A 20,648-nucleotide genomic window follows, 5' to 3' on the forward strand; every position below is an offset into this window, starting at 1 on the left:
CCAGAAGATCACAGACAACAAATACAGGAGAACAGCAGCATCTGCAGTTTCCCCTCTGAATTTTGCATCATTCATCTTGACTTGAAAATATATCCTTTATTGATATTTGCCCTAAATCCTGGAACTCTCTTCCTAAAGTGGATACACCTTTAACAGAAGGGCTCTAGGGTTCATTAAGGCAGTTCACCCGCACTTTTTCACAAGCAATTAAGGATGGGCAATAGATGCTGGCCTTGCCAATAACGTCCAGATCCTGAAAATAAATTAAAAATATTCAAGAGGATTGGTGAAAGAATGATGCCTATTTAAATTTTTTTATAATTTTTTTTTAAATGTGTGATAGGTTCTAAATTTGGAAAGATTAAATGAGGTGATAATTGGTCAAAAAAGGCATATCTTAAGGAATATGGGCAGTATGGTTAGCATAGCAGTTAGCGCAATGTTATAACATCAGCAACCTGGGTGCAAATACAGCACTATCTGTAAGGGGTTTGTACGTCCTCCCTGAGTTTGTGTGGGTTTCCTCCAGGTGCTCCAGTTTCCTCCTTTTAAGACATACGGGCATTGTAGGTTAATTGGGGTGGGCCAAAAGGGCCTGTTGCCATGCTGTATGTTAATTTTTTTTTTAAATGAGTGTACAAAAATCATTACCTGAAATTGTGAACTCATGAAATCTGGGAAGCTGTAATGTGCCTGACCAAAAGACACCTTCCAGTTTAAAGAAGTAAAACATCACCTGCAGAAGCAACCCAATTTCATCTACTGGTAAATAGTGATTTTTTGAAACCGTTTTAATGAAACAAATAAAATGAAAATGCTCTGTTTTATTGGTGCTGTGTAGGAGTGAGCACCCTCTGGCTCAGCTCTACTGTCATTCCATGATGGAACATCATCATTTTGATCAATGTGTCATGATCCTCAACACTCCAGTAAGTGACTGACTCATTCTTTTTCTATTTCATATTAATGAGTAAGGTTTTATTTTCAGCCTGATTTCACTACATTTGTGCAACTATCGCAGCATTGTTGGGAGATTCAGTAAAATTGAAATGAGAAATCATTCATTAATATTGCAAACGTTACAGAATCTAAAAGGTGAAGGGAAAGTTAAAAATTATTCTGACTTTTAAAACTTAATGATCCATCCTGAATCAATATCTGACCATCATAAAATTCAGCACAGTCGTGATGACCATATCTATTTTGTTTGGCAATCTCATACTGCACCACAATTTTGGAAGGGGAAATTAACAGACAGATTATTATTTGGATGGGAGAAAATTCAAAATTTGGAAGAGCAAAGGGCATCCACGTGCAGGATAACCTAAAGTTTGACCACCAGGTTGGTTTGGCAATAAAGAAAATGAATGAATGCAATGTTGGGATTAATTTCAAAAGGAATAGTGTATAAGAGTAAAGAGATGTTAATGAGGCCCTATGGGCCCTTAGTGAGTCCTCATTTGGAGAAATGGGTGCAGTTTTATGGTCCCTTATCTTAGAAGGGATGTGATGATGTTGGAGAAAGTACAGAGAAGATTTACTAGGATGATCCCTGAAATGCAAAGGCGAACATATGAGGAATGTTTAGCAGCTCTTGGACTGTATTCATTGGAGTATAGAAGGATGAGAGGGAACCTCAAAGAAACATTTTGAACGCTGAAAGGATTGGACAGAGTAGATGTGAATAAGATGTTTCCCTTGGTGGGTGAATTGAGGACAAGAGTGAAGTGCTACTTGATGAAGTAGACAAAGATGATGTGGTCAAACAATTATCATGGCTTTTATTAGCAGAAACTCATGGTACAATAATGAAAGACAATAGGTGCATATACAGTTATATCCAAGGGGAGTATCCTTAACAGTAGAGATAATGTACAGCAAGGCTCGCCAGAGGGGAGACATGGAGCTTGGCAGACATTCACCACAAAGAGGGCACAGTCTTAGAATTAGAAGGTGTCCATTTAAAACAGAGATGAGGAGAAATTTCTTTAGCGAGAGGGTCATGGATTTGTGGAATTCATTGCCACATACAGCTGAGAAGGCCTGATCATTGGGGGAGTTTAAGGAGGAGATTGATAAGTAGGTAATTAGTTAGGGTATCAAGGGATATGGGGAAAAGAGCAGAATTTGGATCTAGATGTGAGAATGGTTTAGCTCAGGGAGGAATTGTGGAGCAGAGTTGATGGGCTGAATGACCTACTTCTGTTCCTTGATCTTGTGAATACAGCTGATAATATTGGGTTGATCACCTTGGTCAGAATTTGGAATATATTTCTGAAAGTTTCCCCCTTGGCAGCTATAGTCTAAAAAACAAGGCTTTAGTTAACTGAAGTGTGAAATGCATGTTAAAGCAGCAAAACCAATTGACCAGAATAATTGATCACTACCTGAATTAGATTGTTCACATTAAGAGCATAAATGATGTACACTGCATTTTTTTTGAAAATTTATTTAAAAGTTTTCCATATATGTATCATAGCTAGATATAAAATATAATATAAAATAAAAATATTAATGTCAGATCCATTACATGATGATATAAACCCCAACAGCCTTCCCCCAAGACAGAAAGAAAAAGGAAAAGAAATGAATTAAGAAAAAGCATTTTTTTTTAAATAAAGTAGGAAAGCAAGCATAGAATCCTGGTTGTCATAGGGTGCCCCTCACCACACGGCATCAATTAGTTCAATCTTTTAATACATCCAAGGAGGTTGACAAGGTTCAAAGCTTAAGGAAAGGGTCTATCAATCAATTCCCTCAATTTGTAAATGCAGGCACCAAATTTTCAAAAATACATCATACTTATTTCTCAGATTATCAGTAATCTTCTCCAAAGGAACACAGCTATGCATCTCTGCGTTCCACCACTCCATACCCCAGTGGGTATCTGAATTCCATGTTACTGCTATACATTTTCTTGCCACTGCTAAGGCAATCTTTAGAAATTCTTCTTGATATATAGATAATATCAATTTGAGTCTTATCCCTCCAATATTACCTAATAAAAATAACATTGGATTTTGTGGAAATGTAATTCCTGTAACCCATTCTAAATAAATTGCCAAATTTGACCAAATAAAATTTTACACTGTGTTTATGAATACAAGTCAGTAAAACGCCATTATAATGTAATACTCATCTAATTTTTGTACTCTGTATTGTCTTTACCAGAAAAATAAATCTGCATCTCAGGTCACTGATCTTGTACTAGAGCCTGAAATAATAACTATTTCTCCAAAGCAAGATCCTGCTTAATTTTTTGAGTGTTTGCAACTTTATTTTTGGTTTATAATTTAAGATTTACAGCACTTTTTAAAATTCTAAATTTAGACATATGATACAGTAACAGGTCATTTCAGCCTACAAGCCCGTGTCGCCCAATTGACCCCAGTACGTTTTTGAATGAAGAATTTTGTTACTTGGATCAACTAATTCTTCCTTGATCTCTCCAGGGAAACCAAATTCTGAGTGGCATTTCTCTAGAGGAATATAAAACCACCCTGAAAATGGTTGAACAGGCCATTCTAGCCACAGATCTAGCTGTCTACATGAAGTAAGTATTGATTGAATCAGGCTATGGGGAGTGGGCAGGAAGGTGGACAAGGAAAGTTGGGTCATCAACAATCCTCTTCAATGACAGGGTGAGCGCAAGAAATGAAATGCCTACTCCTTTTCCAATATCCAGTGGCCTTAACTATTAGTGAAGAAAACTGGAAAACAAATATCGAATATACTGAAACATAAAAATGTCACCTTAAAATCAGGGTCATCCAATATAAAGGGTTTTAAATTGTTCCCTTGACAACATCGCTGCCATCTTCCTGCTGGCTCCGATGCAATCTTGTGCATGCCCTGTGAATTATTTGCAGTCTCAGCACTTTTCCGCAGGGTCCATCCACCTGGTCCGACTCGGTCGGCTCTGTACAGACTTGAAACAGCCTGTGGCAGGAGCCAACAATGGTTTATTTTAAAATATAAAAATAAAATTTAAACCTTTAAATGATCATTTGTTATTAAAATATTGAGATTTGGCTTTTAGCAGCATTCACTGGTCAGCGGTAAGTGCCAGATTTTTTTTTGGGGGGGGGCATCATCTTCAAAGGGTATCACTCAAAATCAGCATTTTAGGTGGAAATTCCTGTGTCGTCTCATGCACAAGTTGTCCTATACTCCAGCATGTACGGCAGTCGGAAATTCAATTGCACATTTTCAAGCTGAAGTTTTGAATTCCAAATATTAAAATTCAATTCAGTGTTTCAGATAACAGATAAAAAAGTAGAATGTTTTGTATTTGAATGATATAATTGATACATCTGAAAAATCTGTTATAAATAGCATTCACAATGGAAATAGTGAACAAGTTATTTCATATAATAATGACTTTACTCATCAATATTGCTGAAAATATTAGTTGAAGTTAGAATCTTATCCATGATAATATGAAAATGCTACACACTCTTTGAAAAATGCCCTAGGATATTTTACACAAACATCAGTACTCCAATCAAGGGGTCATTTAAATGATACTTTCTGGTTGTGAGATAGCCCAGTAATTCATCAAGAATCATTGGAAGATGAGAAAGAATTGTAATCAGAACAAAACTTGAGGAGGCAGGACCAAATCGATAGGGATTAGGAAGAATTTTAAAAGTGCTATTAGAGGGAGCAAGGAATCTGTTTCGGTTTAAAGTGTTTGAACAAAAATCCATGAAGGTCCTTCTGCATGAAGGAGGGGTGGGATGAGAAGAGTGGGATGAAAGGCACGTGGAAAATCAGACAGGATTAGAAGAACGGCCCGATTGGTGTAGCAGTTAGTAAGACGCCTTTACAGCACCAGTGATCAAGACTGGAGTTCGAATCCCACTCTGTCTGTAAGGAGTTGGTACATTCTCTCTGTGTCTACATGGGTTTTCCCCGGGGGCTTTGGTTTCATCCCACTGTTCAAAATGTACTGGGAATGTAGGTTAATAGGATGTAATTTGGGCGGCATGGACTCGTGGGCCAAAATGGCCTGTTACCGTGCTGTATGTCTAAATTAAGAGTAGATGATAGATATACTCAAACGGGAACATAGAATATCATTTTACTTACAATATAATCATTAAACAATGTTTTTCTTAATTTGTTATTGGGGGCAGTTGCATATGAGGCAGAGAACAGATAGAGGTTGCCAGCAATAGGATAATAAGGAAGAGATGAATCATCTTGGGTTATCTGGAATTTACATGAGAGGAATTCCCGGCAAGGAGAATGTTGGACCAGACACTGCACTTGATGCAAAAGTTTAATCATCAATGGGAGAATTAAGAAGCACATAGGGATATTTTTGGAGACAAGAGTAGGCTGTCTCCTAATGAATTAAGTGGAGTGTTTGATGGTCAATTGAGCGTCAATCATGATGCAGAAGCTGTACTTTGATATATTTAGTCTACACAAACACGCCAAGGATACAGATTTTCCCTGTTGATCAGAGAAAATGCAATCTCATTCATTGATGTTAGAGTGGTGCTTGGAGTTGAGGATTACGGGTAGAGAGGTGGTAGATATAATCATTTCCAACATTCAAATGGAAACTGATTTCTCTGAGCATTTTTTTTTCACGTAACTGATAGGGCAGACCATCCTCTCTTTATGGAGTCAGTTTGAGCAATATTCCAAGGGTGGGCTGTCCCCTCCACCAAATTACTGCCTAGATAAGAGATGGCCAAACATTTTTGGTAGTAGTCCATAAACAGAAAAATATAAGGAGTCACAGGCCAAACAATATTAGGCCGGGAAGTTTTCAATCAGTTACATGGCAAGGAAAATGGTGTTTTTAGATGAGAAAATCCCTATGCCATCGAAAATTCATGTTTTATCAAAATACGATAGGACGTAGGACACTACTGAACAGCTTAACCTTTGACATTACAGTATTACGGTAAGTAGTTTTATGTGTGTTGCTCTTAAATGTAATTTAAATGAATACCATAAAACTCTTTAAAACTCATTCAAAAGCAGTACAAAATAAAAAGCTGAGTGCAAAATAAGAACAGGAGAAAACATCAAGAAAGGGACAAGGCAGTCTCCAACATTCCTCCACAACTCTCAGTGAATACTGTTCATAGCCCGTGTCCTCCTGAATGATTATAATGTGACGTATAAATCTGTAGATAAGCTATTAAAGATAGGCTATTAAAGTTAACAGATTCCTTGCAAGTCAAACAAACACACTTCCCCTTGACTTCTGTGTTCATTTTCCCCATTGTGTCTGAAATTTTTGGCACTGCCTTTCTATTTTGTGTCTTTCAGTTCTGCCATGTTTAATCAACTGTGGTAAACAGTGTCATCAATGAGTTACATTGCAATGGTCAATCTAATAGTTGATCAAAATGGCAGTGACATCTAGTGTTGAAACTAAGAAGTGAAATGTACACATGGTGCAAAATATTGTTAGAGGCTCTGTTCTATTTCATTTTATTTTTAAAATTCACTCTGGGCCACTTTGAAATGGGCAACAGGCCACAGTTGGCCTGGGTGCTGTAGTTTAGCCACCCCGAACCTAGATGATGGAAACAAGAATAATGAAGAGGAAGATGACTAATACAGCCACAATTAATATTTCTAGGAGAAGAGAAGATTTTTTTGCTCTGGTGAAAACCAATCAATTTGACTGGGAAGATAAAAGCCATAAAGAGCTGTTAATGTAAGTAACAACCCCTATGTGTCATCAATACTCCAAATGATCTGCCAAAATAATATTATTCAATTGTGCCAAAAAGCTAACAGAGAAGATTTTAAAAAGATGTTATCAATGCCATGGTATCATCAGTCCATTAAAATTAATATTCAGTCAGTATGAGCCTAATATACATTTGCAAGCTGTATTACTGTCCATATAACATACAGTAGGCCTTATGAAGTTAAAGATGTCAGATTTTTTTTAATGAGAGAAGTATTGTGAAAGGTAATCTATTAGTAAAAAATAGTAAAAAAGGACAAAAACAAAAATGAAAAAAATTGTGAAAATGTACAGACAATAAGAGTTATAGATTGTAACAATATCTGAAGCAGTTTGACAAAAAAAAGTGATATGACATGCTGGTCAGGTAAGAATATAATTTCAACGAGAAAATATTGTATCTTTGAAAGTGATAGCGGTAGAGGGAGTTCTGTTCAAAAATGAAAAGTCCAAGTAGTTAAATCATTGATAAGTAAATCACATATACAACATTAGAACAATCTCGAAAATCAATGGAGTATAAAAGATGGAAATTAAAAGCCCAATGTCATAGGTCATGGGTTGAGTTATTGTTAGGAAAATTAACGTTTATGTCATGTTCCGCCACTCAGATACATAGAATATTTTGAATGATAGAACCGTTGAAAACTACAGCACAGAACAGGCCTTCAGCCCATTTAGTCTGTGCCAAAATATTGTTCTGCCTAGTCCCATTCACCTGCACCTGGGCCATAGCCCTCCATATCCTTTGCATCCACGTACCTATCCAAATTTTTTCTTAAATGTCAAAGTCAAACCTGAATCGCCACTCCAGCTGGCAACTTGTTGAAAGATTGTGGGAGTATCCCTATAATATTCTGAATCTATTCTCTGCAATAAACATTGTATCACTAGCTTCACATCATAGCCTGCCCCCTTCCTCCATCCAAAGTGTTCAGTTATTGGTGTCGGTTGGTATTGGCTATTTAGGAAATCTGGCAACAAGTCATCATTACAGAAGTTGGAATGAAAGAATTTCACATCACCTGCAGGTTGTTAGGTTAACTCTATATTTCCCAGAGTTTGTGCATGTGTGATTGCAGTTCTATGCAAAGTCAATGGAAATGCAGATTGAACAGATTACAAGAAAAATTATCTGATCAACATCGGCCTGGCTCTCTGCATTAACCTTTTGGTTGCTCTGCAAACATGCATTCTCCTGGTGTGTCGATAATGTTCACATCATATTTCTGCAGCCTTATCAACATGCACTGTACTCTCATGGGACAGTCATTCAATGGGTTGGACATAATTGGGACCAGTGGTTCATGGTCTGTCTCTACTTCAAAAGCTTGTCCAAAACTATATTTATGGAACCTTTCACATGCTTAAGTGCTGGCAAGAAGCTCTGTGCATAGTTGGCTTCTGAACTTGTTAAAGCTCTTGATGCACTTGCCACAGGTTGCCATGTGTCCTCATGTCACTGCAGTAGTACTGCACGATGCCATGTCGGGATGCGTCAGCTGAGATCCTGGTGCGTCGATCCAGATCATAAAATTTTAGTACACGTTCTTCTGTTAGGACTTTTTTTTGAGAGCCTGGAAGCACTCTTGCTTGTGCGAACGTATCTAAATGGTGCTGACACAGTCGACAGACAAGGGATGAACTTAGCCAGTTAAGTCACCATCCCTAAAAAAAATCTCACCTCCTCTTTGTTTTGGGACCTTGCAAAATTCTCATTGGCTAATGTCTTTCTTTGATCAGGCTTCACTCTTGTTTAGATATGACATCTCCTATGTCTTTACACTAAACTCACATTTCTCTTTATTTAATTTCAAATTGACATTCCGTGTCATGTCAAGCACTTCCTTTAGTCCCATATCATGTTCATTCTTGGTGGACTCCCATACAATGATATCATCCATCATGGTCTCAACCATGATATACTTTCAAAGATCATGTGGATGGTTTTATGGTAGACTTCTGATAGCCGAAGAAAGTAGTTTCTTACTTGTGTAGAATTGAAAGGGCATAGTCTCAATTAAGCTTCACCTGAAACCCTGATGATGCGTCAGGTTTGTTGAATCACTTGGCACCTGCAAACTGGGGTATGATTTCCTCCTATGTTGGCAATTTAAATGCTCTCTCTTGATGACTTTATTGAGATCTCTTGGGTTACGCAATGCTCCATTTTTCTTTTGCACGATGACCAGTAAGCTGACCCAATCTGTAGATTCTTCAGTTTACTGGATGACTTTCATCTGTTCCATGCATGTTAGTTCTTGTTTAAATTTGTCTCTAAGTGGAAATGGAACTTTCTTGCATGCATGGCTAACAGGAGCCACTGTCTCATCTACGTGGATCTTGCATATGCCAGGTAAACATTCAAGCCCCTCAAAGACATCTGTGTACTCTTCTATGAGTGTTTATCTTAGGTCTGCGAAAATTCTTTTCACCAGATTGAGCTCTTCACGTGCACTCAGACCTAGTATTGGCTGTCCGCTCCTTTCTAAAATCAGTTGCTCTGACTTTAGCTGCCACCTTTTGTGTTTGAAGGTCACCATACACACCCCCCCCCCCCCTTTTACTAGAACGTTCTCTCCAGTGTAGCCTGTCACTTTTAATTTCACAGGATAAAACTTGCTCTTTATGGTGGGGGTCTTGAAATGATTCTTCTTCCCACATTTATAGCAGGATTTTCCATAGGCAGGACACATCTATGGAATATGTCTACCTCCATACCTGTTGCATTTTCTGTTTGAGCCTACCTCTTTGATTTGTTGCTACTTTGAGAAACCTCTGGTGCTCTTCTTATCTGTTTTCATTGCATGCACTGTTGTGTCTATCCTGAGCAGCTCCTTAGCTTATGCTCATATTATCCCTGGGAGTCAGTTGAAGCAGTTCTGGGAAAATAAAGTTGATTAAGTGTTAAACCCACGCAAAGTCATTCTTTTTGAAAGAACAAGCATAACATAGTGGCAGAAGTGTTTGAGTGAGTAAGAAAAGACAATGATTCGTAAGGATGGATAAGTTAAGTCCTCCCACGTGCAGTTCACCAGCAATCTAGCTGATAATTTGAAACACTTCAAACAGTGATTCAACATTTAGTTAGAAGCTGGTGGAATGGGAGAGACTGATGGAAAATGGAAAGCATCTATGTTTCTGCACATAATGGGTGAAGATGCCTTGGACATCTATAACGGTTGTAAAATTGATGAGACAACATTCATGTTGGACACTGATGACAAAATTTGAGGAGTATTTTGTTCTAAATAGAATTGTCATGTTTGAGAGATTCAAGTTTACTCTCCTGTGAGCAGAAACAAAGTACAAGCTTTGACCAATACTTAGCTGAGCTTTACACACCGAGTAAGTCTGGTGAATGTGGAGATTTTAAAAATTCACTCATTAAAGACAGAATAGTTTGCGGAATTCAAGATAATGGGCTTAGAGAAAACCTGTTGTGTGAAAAAGATTTGACTCTGGAAATTATCGGCTAGATTGCTGGTAAACTGCATGTGGGAGGACTTAACTTATCCATCCTTACAAATCATTGTCTTTTCTTACTCACTCAAACACTTCTGCCACTATGTTATGCTTGTTCTTTCAAAAAGAATGACTTTGCATGGGTTTAACACTTAATCAACTTTATTTTCCTAGAACTGCTTCAACTGACTCCCAGGGATAACCCCCGTGACTCTCGCTATATACCATTTCTGGTTTCTGCCCAACTGTGTGCATTGCATGCTGGGAAATGTAATTCTTATTTAAATACATAACACAAAAGTGAATGCTCACAGACTTTTCCCCTAGGTAAATGATTCCAGAAATAGAGGAAAGAAATTTAATATGATAGGGGAGAGATTTAAGAGGGATCTGAGTCCAAATCTGGAACAAGCTCACAGAGTATAAGCTGTAGAAGTGGGTACACTTTCAATAGGCAAAAAATGTTTGGACAGATATGGTTTAGCAGAGTTTAGAATGATACAAACTGAATGGAACTAGCACTGAATGCCAATTTGGTCGACATAGCTTGTTCTTCACTGTGTGGTCCTATAACTCTATGGAAGAGAGTGGGTTTCGAAAGAATTGTTGGAATAGCCTGATGATCTTGGAACAAAGCAAGTAAAGAGTATTCTATCACACACATGATTTGTCTTTTTCTGCAAATTCCATCTGACGTGCAGAGTACTTGGAGTATTTTCTGCTTTTATATCAGATTTACAGCTTCTGATTCTAAAGTAAATCCAATTGGTTGACTATTTCCCAGTTACTCTACTGTTAACCCCAAGAAAACCATGTGAATTGTCAGCATCAATGCAAACAAGTGGCACTCTTAATAATCGACTCAGCATTACATCAAGAAAGTTTTAAATTGACTCCCATCTCTCCTTCGGCCTGTGTAAGGCCAGCTTCGGGCCCTCACTTTGGAATATGTTACACACCTTAGAAATAAATTTACACTTATTCCCCTTTCGAATTAGAATCTTTATGGTGTTACATTTAGGTAGTGCCATAGCTAGTCCCAGTTTTTTCCTCCAAGAAAGATCTTATTTGCAGATAGCAGAAGAATGTTCTGTTAGACAGATCATATTTGCTTCTCAACTGTTCAAATTATATTAGCTGCCCCTCTTTGTTACAATCCTCGATACCTCAATACACCTGATCCCTTTCTGGCACAAGGTGTCCAGGATTTTATTTCCCAGAGTCAAGGGTATTAACTTATTCTGGGTGAAGGGCATTTTGGGTACAACAATCAATGAAAAGTGCATATGGACAGCGTGACGGGGGTCATCAATCCCAGATACAGGTTTGTGCAGTAAAATTTCTTGCACCAGTTGTACCTCACAACACAAAAATTACACAAATCAAAGGTAGAAGTTTCAGAGATGTGCTTTAGATGTGGTGTGGAGGTAGGAACTTTTGTCCACTCCACTTGGTTATGTACAAAGGTGAATCCCTTCGAGGAAGACCTGGGGGACATTCTGAAAAAATATTACTGAAGTGGATTTTCCACAGGATCCTGAGTCATACCTCCTGAGGGATAATGGAGATGTGGTTTAGACTGATTTTGTTTGTGAAGCCAGGAAGTATATTGCAGTTTCATGGGTGTCTGACTCCCAACTAAATACCACACAATGGAATGTGGAAATGCAGAGTTGCATTCCCCTGCAGAAAATCATATACAGTTTAAGGAAGAAACATGACACATTCGTTAGAGTATGACAACCTTATTTGAGATATTACAGCACCCAGATATATTTGTTCTCTCCTCTCTAGAAATAGAGATGCTGTAATAATCAGTCCCCAGTAGGAAAAAGAGGTTAACTACTGAAACAGGATATGACACAGACGACATGCTTTTTACTTTTCAGTTCTTTTTCTCTGTTTAGGTTTTTTAGGGGGTCAATGCCCCCACTGATGTCTGTATTAACATAAATTACTTTATGGTACACTAAATTGTATGCGGGAGGATGGGAGAGGGGGAGGGGAGGGCATAATGCAGGAATGTTGGAAATATTGAATGGTTTGATAAGTTTTGTGTGTCTATGAAAATCATAAATAAAATATTCAAAAAAATGTTTTAAATTGCAAAACTGGTTTCCACTGCAGTTGTGTGGCTTTTGAGGTGAAGGATGGGCTCAATACTCCTCTACAGATGGGGCAGAAAATGCTTGTGTGAGATGCTCTGCTCCTTCCAATGTACCTCTGAAGGATGGAGGGAGTGTGATAATGAGCTGGGGCTGAGGAATATGAATGAGAATGTAGCCATAGCCAAAGGTCAGGATTGTATACTGAAATGTACATGTACATGGTTCAAAAGCACATCATTTTTGTAAGTGGTTATTTAGTGACTAATTGAACAGAACTCCAAATCTTTTTTTTAGCCATTAGTTTTTCATTAATGACACTAAGGGCAAAATAATTTCAGGAAAAAAAATCTCAGGGTTGTATGTGACGTCATGTATGTTCCCTGACAATAAATCTGAAATCTAAAAGTTGAATGGATTCATTAATCAGGAACAACTGTAAAACTAAGAAAATAGTAAACTGATTTTTTAAACCGGTTAATTAATTAACATAACATAACATAACAATTACAGCACGGAAACAGGCCATTAGGCCCTTCTAGTCCGCACCGAACCAAACACCCCTTTCTAGTCCCACCTCCCCGCACAATCCCCATAACCCTCCATCCTCTTCTCATCCATATACCTGTCCAACCTTTTCTTAAATAATACAATTGACTTCGCCGCCACTATTTCTCCCGGAAGCTCATTCCACACGGCTACCACTCTCTGAGTAAAGAAGTTCCCCCTCATGTTACCTCTAAACCTCTGCCCCTTAATTCTTAACTCATGTCCTCTTGTTTTAATCTTTCCTCCTCTTAACGGAAATAGTCTATCCACATCCACTCTGTCTATCCCTTTCATAATCTTAAATACTTCTATCAAATCCCCTCTCAACCTTCTACGCTCCAAAGAATAAAGACCTAATCTGCCCAATCTCTCCCTATACTCTAGATGCTTAAACCCAGGTAACATTCTGGTGAACCTTCTCTGCACTCTCTCCACTCTGTTTATATCCTTCCTATAATTAGGTGACCAGAACTGCACACAGAACTCCAAATTAGGCCGCACCAACGTCTTATACAATCTCAACATCACCTCCCAACTCCTATATTCCATGCAATGATTGATAAAGGCCAGCATACTAAAAGCCTTCTTCACCACCCTATTCACGTGAGTTTCTACCTTCAGGGAACGATGTACCGTTACTCCTAAATCTTTCTGCTCTTCTGTATTCCTCAATGCTCTCCCATTTACCACGTATGTCCTATTCTGATTCTTCTTACCAAAATGAAGCACCTCACACTTATCAGCATTAAATTCCATCTGCCATTTTTCAGCCCACTTTTCTAAGCAGCCCAAATCCCTCTGCAATCCTTGAAAACCTAGCTAGACCTACTGTGGCAAAAGTTCACTGTTTATACAACAATCAGAATCCCCACTAACTAACGTAAATATTTTGATTTCAGAGTGATATTTGTTGGCATTTATATCTTTTGTAAATGCATCGCTTCAAAGTGGTCTCAAAATTTCAGGAGAAATGGCTAACCAATTTTGAACACAGAACAGTACGCAACTTAAAACATAGAACAGTACATCACAAAAACAGGTCCTTCACCCTGCAAGATTTGTGCTAAACCATGATGCCAATTTAAACTAATCCGACCTGCCTGCATGTGTTCTGTATCACTCCATCTCCAACCTGTTCACGTGACTGTCTAAACACCTCTTAAATATTATCTGCTTCCACCTGCTCCTCAGTGCATTCCTAGCTCTAACCACTCTGTAAAATAAAATTTGCCTTGAAAATCTCCTTTCAATTTTGTCCCTCTCACCTTAAAGCTATGCCGTTTAGTAATTAGAACATAAACATCGAACATACAGGCCCTTTGGCCTGCAAAGTTACGCTGACCTGTATATACCTACCAAAAAAATAAATAAATCCTCCCTACCTCATAACCCTATATTTTTCTTTCATCCATGTACCTGTCTAAGAGTGTCTTAAATGCCCCTATTGTTCCAGCCTCCACCACTGCATTCCAGGCACCCACAACTCTCTATATTTTAAAAATATGTCTCCCTTAAACTTTCCTTCCTTCACTTGGTACACATGTACTCTGGGGGAAAAACATGCTGACTGTCAACCTTATCTATGCCTTTGATAATCCTGAAGACCTCTCATCCTTTTTTTTACCCCAAAGAGAAAGGTCCCAGCTCTGCTAACCTCACTTCATACGGCATATTTTCCAAATGCAGGGAACATCCTGGTAAATCTCCTCTGCGCCCTCTCCAGAGCTTCCACATCCTTTCTGCAATGAGGTGACTGGAACTGAACACAATATTCCAAGTGAACTCAGGATAAAGACTAACTTGACCCTATCTTTGCTTCTCAAAAATTTATATTTCATGTTTCATCAGGTTACCCCTCCTCCTCCCATGCTCTAGAGAAAACAAAGCTTGCCCTCTCTCTCCTTATAGTTAATATCTGATGCAGGTAACCTCTTGGTGATTTTATTTTGCACCGTCTTAAAAGCCTTCAGACCCATTCTGTAAGGCAGCAACCAAAGTACGCCAGTACTTCAAAGTCTTCACTAACTTTTTTTTTAAATTGCCCAGTAGCAGCTCCTATCCATTGTTGTTCAGATAATTTTAAAATAACTACTGTAAATGTTATTTTTTTGTTTGCCTAATAAAATGTTATACTTTACTGATGCTTACAGGGCAATGTTGATGACAGCGTGTGATGTGTCTGCAATAACCAAACCTTGGCCTGTTCAACAAAAGGTAGTTTGGATAATATTTATGTTTAATCCTTTAAAAATGTAGGATGCAGTGTAATAGGAGCATTGATTTTAGAAGCAAGGTCAATAGATATATTAGAGTAAAACAGGAATGTCTGCGGGCTCATTTGATACACATAAGTGCAGGAGAAACTCAGCAGATACCTTGACGAAGGCCTCAGGCCTGAAAAGTTGGTGCTACTGTATATCTTTGCTTCCTATGGAGACTGCAAGTCGTGTTGAATTCCTCCAGCACTTTGGGTATTAAACAATAGTTATAATAATTCAGGTTTCACTGTCAAACTAACAGCAAGGTTAGTGATATTCACGGTCATTCGTATACAAGTTACACAGCAATTTTAAGCAAAGAACAAATTGGAGCAACATTTGGAAGTCCTAAAGCTGCTTTTGTGATTACCCTTTTGAAATACAATTTAGTCTCTGCTTTGAAGGTTGAATATTGTAAACGTTTTATAATTACATAAGAGATGCATACTCAACTCAATAGTTCAAGATTAAATTAACAGTAAAGTTTTAATAATGTGATAAGATTAATTAATGTTAAATCAGCTACACTGAGAAATAATCATAATGAATGTTGAATGTTTTTACTGTGTAGAAAGACATGAGAACTGGGGAACTTTGGACAGTCAATGGTAGTGACTTTGGAACAGTTAGTATTTTACAGTTTGGGGAGGTGCTAAGGATCCTGTTGAGCATGAAAGTAGTCATATCTTCTGGGCCTGATTGGACGCTGTGGAAAGCTAGAGAGGAAATTGCAGGTGCCCTGACTGAGATTTATGAGTTGACATTTAGTATAGGTGAAGTACAGGAAGACTGGAGGATGGCAAATATTGTACATCTAATTCAAGAAGGGTGCCAGGGAAAAGCCTGGGAACTGTAGGTCAGTGAACCTAACATCTTGTAGGTTATAAGAGATTATTCTGAGGGAGAAGATATGCAGCACATGCATTTGTTGGATAAGGGCTGATTAGGGAGTGTCAACACAGTTTTGTAAGTAGGAGGTCATATCTCACAAATCTGATTGAGCCAAGAAACTTGATGAAGGCAGAGCTGGAGATACAAATATGGATTTAAGCAAGGCATTCAATCAGGTTCATGTGCAGGAGGCTGCTCTGGAAGGTTAGACCGCATGGGACCCAAGGAGAGATAGCAGAATGGATAGAAAGCAGAGGGAGATGGTGGCAGTTTGTTTTTCAGAGAGGAGGCCTGTGTCTAGTGGTGTGTCACAGAATTTGGTGTTGGGCCCACTGCTGTTTGTTGATCAATATCAATGATTTAGATGAACTGATTAGTAAGTGTGTGGATGACACTCAGTGTTTTTTTGTTGTTGTAGATAGTGAAGACACCTGCCAAAAATGCAGCAGGATCTTAATGACAAGTAGTTGATGGAATTTAATATGAAGAAACATGAGCATTTTGGGAAGTCTAACATGAGTAGGACCTTCACATTAAATTGAAGGGATCTGAGGAGTTTTGTAGAGCAGAGGGATTCAGGAGTACAGATGCATTGTACCTTGACAGTGATGTCACAGCTAGATAGAGTGGTCACAAAGGTTTTTGGCATATTGCCCTTCATGAGTCAGTGTATTGAGTGTCAAAGTTGGGAGTAACATTGCAGTTATACAAGACATTGGAGTATTGTGTTCATTTTGTTCCATGCTGTTGGAAAGACATCAAGCTGGAGAAGGGAGAGAGAAGATCTACAAGGATTGTACAAGGGTTTGCAGGTCTGAACTATCGAGAGAGGTTCAGGGGGCTAGGGAGTGGAGGATGATGAGGGTGATCTCATAGAGGTGGGGGGAGGGAGACTCCATTGATCCTCTCTGCCACGCTTATGGTCTTGTGGATTGACCTCCAATCCATTTCTCTTTAGCAACCGTACCACACGGTGATACAGCCGGACAGGACGCTCTTGATAAAATTCCTGTAGAAGGTTGACATAATGATGGCTGGTAGCCTTGCCCGCTTCAGTCTTCTTAGGAAGTGTAGTCGCTGTTGCACCTTCCTGACAAGTGAAGAAATGTTGAGTGTCCACAAAAGGTCACTGGTTAAGTGAACTCCAAGGAACCTGATGCCCTCCACACTCTCTACTACAGAGATGTTGATGTGTAGTGGAGGGTGGTTGTTCATGGTCCTCCTGAAGTCCACGTTGAGACTCAGGTTGTTACTCTCGCTCCATTTTGTAAGATTTTCCGCCTCTTCTCTGTAGTTTGCTGTGTCATCTGCAAACTTGGTGACACTGTTGGCACTGGTGATGCAGTCATGGGTCAACAGCATGAATGGGAGCGGGCTGAGCACACACCCTTGAGGCAGTGCTCAGCGTGATGGTGCTCGATGTTTCAAATATGCCTAATCTGTTGGCTATTTCCAATATGCATTTTATTTGTACTTAATTTCATCTTAAATAAGTAACGTGGCTGTATCAATAGAATATCTTCATCTTCATTCTTTTTCTTCGGGTAGGTTTTTCCAGGCAACATAATTGTCATCATCTGAGCTTGATATTCCTCACCCTATCAGTGAAATGAACAAAAGCAGCCCAGGGCACTTCGGTATTTCAATGTCAAGCTTCTGGTCAGCACCCTCATGGAAATAGCATGCAACCCCAAATATTGGCCAAACATGCGTTCAAAAATAGAAATATCCAAATAGTTGCATGGCCAACCAACACTTCATGCATTGTTCAACTGTGTTTTTCAGACAGCTGAGCTAGTGGCAACAGAATTTTTTCAACAAGGCGACAAGGAAAGAGAAGAATTAAACATCGAACCTATTGTAGGTATCAGGTTTCTATGACAATAGAGTGGCATAGTTGGCTTAGCAGTTAGCGCCACACTGTAAGCGCCAGCAATTGGGACTGGGGTTTGAATCCCACACTGACTGTAATGAATTTGTATGTTCTCCCTGTGTCTGCAATGGGGGTTTCCTCCCATCGTTCAAAATGTTCTGGGGGGTTGTCAATTGATTGGCAGCAATTGGGCGACATGGGCTTGTGGGCCAAAAAGACCTGTAACTGTGCTGTATCTCTAAATTATTTTAAAACAATTTAAAAAATAAAGTATGGGCAAACTGTGGAAGTTTAAAAATTCTGTTGCAGTCCAATTTTGAAATGCAAATGTACTAGTATGTAAGAAAAAAAGTGATTGTGAATATTTAAAACATTTTCATTTGAAGGACTTAATGAACAGAGAAAAACGTGATCAGATTCCCAGCATGCAGGTTGGATTCATTGATGCGATCTGTATTCAACTATATGAGGTAATTCTTTCCTTTAACTCATACACATTGTAACTTGAAAGATATTGTAACAATAATAATATTTGGGGAGAATTTATAAGATTTAGAGCAGGTCACATACATACACACATTTTGGAACAGATCTTATTTGAAAGACTGAAAAATTCACATTGCAAGATCTCTGGAGAATGTAAGCACCTTTCACAAGTAGGTGCTAATTGAACTGACATCATAAAATGCTTGAGCATTGTCTTGCTGGAGTCATGCTGTCTATCAGTACCCTTTCTGCAAAGTGCCCACAGAAAGGTCAATTCTGGATTGTTTACCTCAGATAACAACTTGAGAAGAACTCCTGTTGTTTGCTGGAGAAGGTGGTGGTTTTGCAAAACATGAGTCACATGCTCTCTTTAGAGTTTCAGTTGGAAAAGAGAGAGAGTTAACAGCTCAGTCAGTCAGTGTGTGGGACACTGACAAGTAACTGAAAAGTGCAATCCAGAAAAAACTGTTTGAAACTGATGAAAGCAAGTTCCAGAGTGGCCGATGGCTGAAAGTGCTATCTGTCTGATGTTTCTCTTCAAATAAAGGAAGGAATGGAACTCTGCGGTAGCTTGAAGAAAGAGGTTACCATCTAGAAGACCCTGATGGGGCAAGTTTCATCAGTGAGACCCTGAGGTGACTAGTGGTGGTACCACAGTTGTGGAAATCCTGGAGCAACAAATATCTCTCTCTGCAAACCCTTCAAGAACCTTCCTGAGCGGTAAACATTTACCTTTCAAGCACCAAGCCTGCTGAACGTTATACATGTTAAATTTTGTGCAAAGTATGGTGATTACCTGCAACCAGAGAACTTGGAAGTGAGATTGAAATGTGAACCAAAGAACTTTTCTTGAATTTACTCACATTACATACATGTGCACTTACAATTAGAAGGGGGTAATTTGGGTTAGTATAGAGTTGTTAAAGTTTAATTCTATTTTCATGTTTGAAGTTGATTAAAAATAACTTTTGTTTTGAAAGCCACTTATCTTGGTGAATGTCTATTGCTGCTGGGTTTTGGGGTTCTTTGGGCTTGTAACAATATGCACTTGCCTGCACTTTCATCAGTTTGGGTATGGGCCATCATCTTTAAATGCAGAAAAAAAATCCTTCTGAATTTTCACACAGAAATTCCCTATTTATTGTGTACTTCTAAGTTATGTTCTATAATAACATAAATTTCTGGGAAATTGTTATAATCAAAATTTTTAAATAAGTTACATTAGCACCAGACCTAGACACAAAAGATTGGATTAGAGTTCTCTGTGGCAAACTATGATACGTAAATTAGCCAGGGGCGAAAATAAATATTACAGGTACACAATTCTTTATCCGGACATCTAAATCCGGCAAGTGGGGAGAGAGGCGGCAGCTCAAGTCGGGAGGGCGAGGGGGGGGATACCGGCAGTGCAAGTCAGACGGTCAAGAGACCGGCAGCACGAGTCGGGAGGGCGAGAGACCGGCAATGCGAGTCGGGCTGGTGAGGGGGGTGGGGAAGACAGCAGGGTGACTGGTAGGGGGTGGGGGTGGATACAGCAGCACAATTCGGGTGGGCTTAAATCTGGCTTTCTGAAATCCAGAAAAATCCAAAATTCGGAACACACTGTCCCCCAAGGGTTCCAGTTAAAGGATCGTGTACCTGTATTTATAAATAGTGGAGTTTCCAAAGGTTGTTTTAGCAACCGAAGTGGCCATTGCAACCTTATATGCCACCATTTTTTCTCAAATTAAACTAGTAGAACTATATATTTGTTAATAATTTGTTGCTGCGATACCCATGTAATTGGGCAAGCCAATTGTCATTTAAGCTGCTCCGGCACCACAAGATCTTTTTATACCATTGTTTGATTTTTACACCAGCTGTAACTGAATATTTATTTTATATTTGTTATCTTTCTAAACTGGTGTAATTTAATGTATACTATTGTAGTTTTTTTTAAAACAACAGTACCTGGTTGGCTGCAGCAAGTAGTAATTTTGGTGCATGCTATATTTATGTGTATGAATAAAGATAGATCTAGTTCTCTGGTTGAGATTCTAAATTGAAGGAAGGCCAATTTTAAGGAAACGAGAAGGGATTTAGTAAGTGTGGATTAGTAAATAGGAGGCCTGCAAAGATTAAATTTTAAGAGTATAAAGTTTGTTTGTTCCTGTCAGGATTAAAGGCAGAATTAACAGACATTCAGAACCTTAGTCTTCAACTGTCTGGTTAAGAAGAAAGGGGTGTATAGAAGGTACAGGCAAATGAGGTACTTGAGGAGTATAAAAAAATATGAAAAAAACTTGAGGAAATTGGGGGTG

General features: G+C 38.7%; 1 protein-coding gene across 10 annotated transcripts in view; it reads left to right on the forward strand.

Moving 5' to 3' along the window:
* Positions 1-20,648, forward strand: part of pde5ab (phosphodiesterase 5A, cGMP-specific, b) — a 177,207-nt gene that overhangs the window by 128,202 nt on the left and 28,357 nt on the right. For 9 of the 10 annotated variants that reach the window (XR_011354157.1, XR_011354155.1, XR_011354156.1 and 6 more), the window contains 6 exons: positions 842-929; positions 3,453-3,553; positions 6,608-6,685; positions 14,991-15,054; positions 17,775-17,849; positions 18,249-18,332. Coding sequence is in view for 7 of the 10 variants with exons in the window: in XM_069926609.1 (XP_069782710.1) it covers positions 842-929; positions 3,453-3,553; positions 6,608-6,685; positions 14,991-15,054; positions 17,775-17,849; positions 18,249-18,332 (490 nt within the window). In the remaining 3 variants the exon portion in view is untranslated. The remainder of the gene's footprint in view (positions 1-841; positions 930-3,452; positions 3,554-6,607; positions 6,686-14,990; positions 15,055-17,774; positions 17,850-18,248; positions 18,333-20,648) is intronic. The other variant, XM_069926611.1, reaches the window with a different exon arrangement.

Source organism: Narcine bancroftii, chromosome 3 (genome assembly GCF_036971445.1).
Source record: "Narcine bancroftii isolate sNarBan1 chromosome 3, sNarBan1.hap1, whole genome shotgun sequence".
NCBI classification, from domain to species: domain Eukaryota; kingdom Metazoa; phylum Chordata; class Chondrichthyes; order Torpediniformes; family Narcinidae; genus Narcine; species Narcine bancroftii.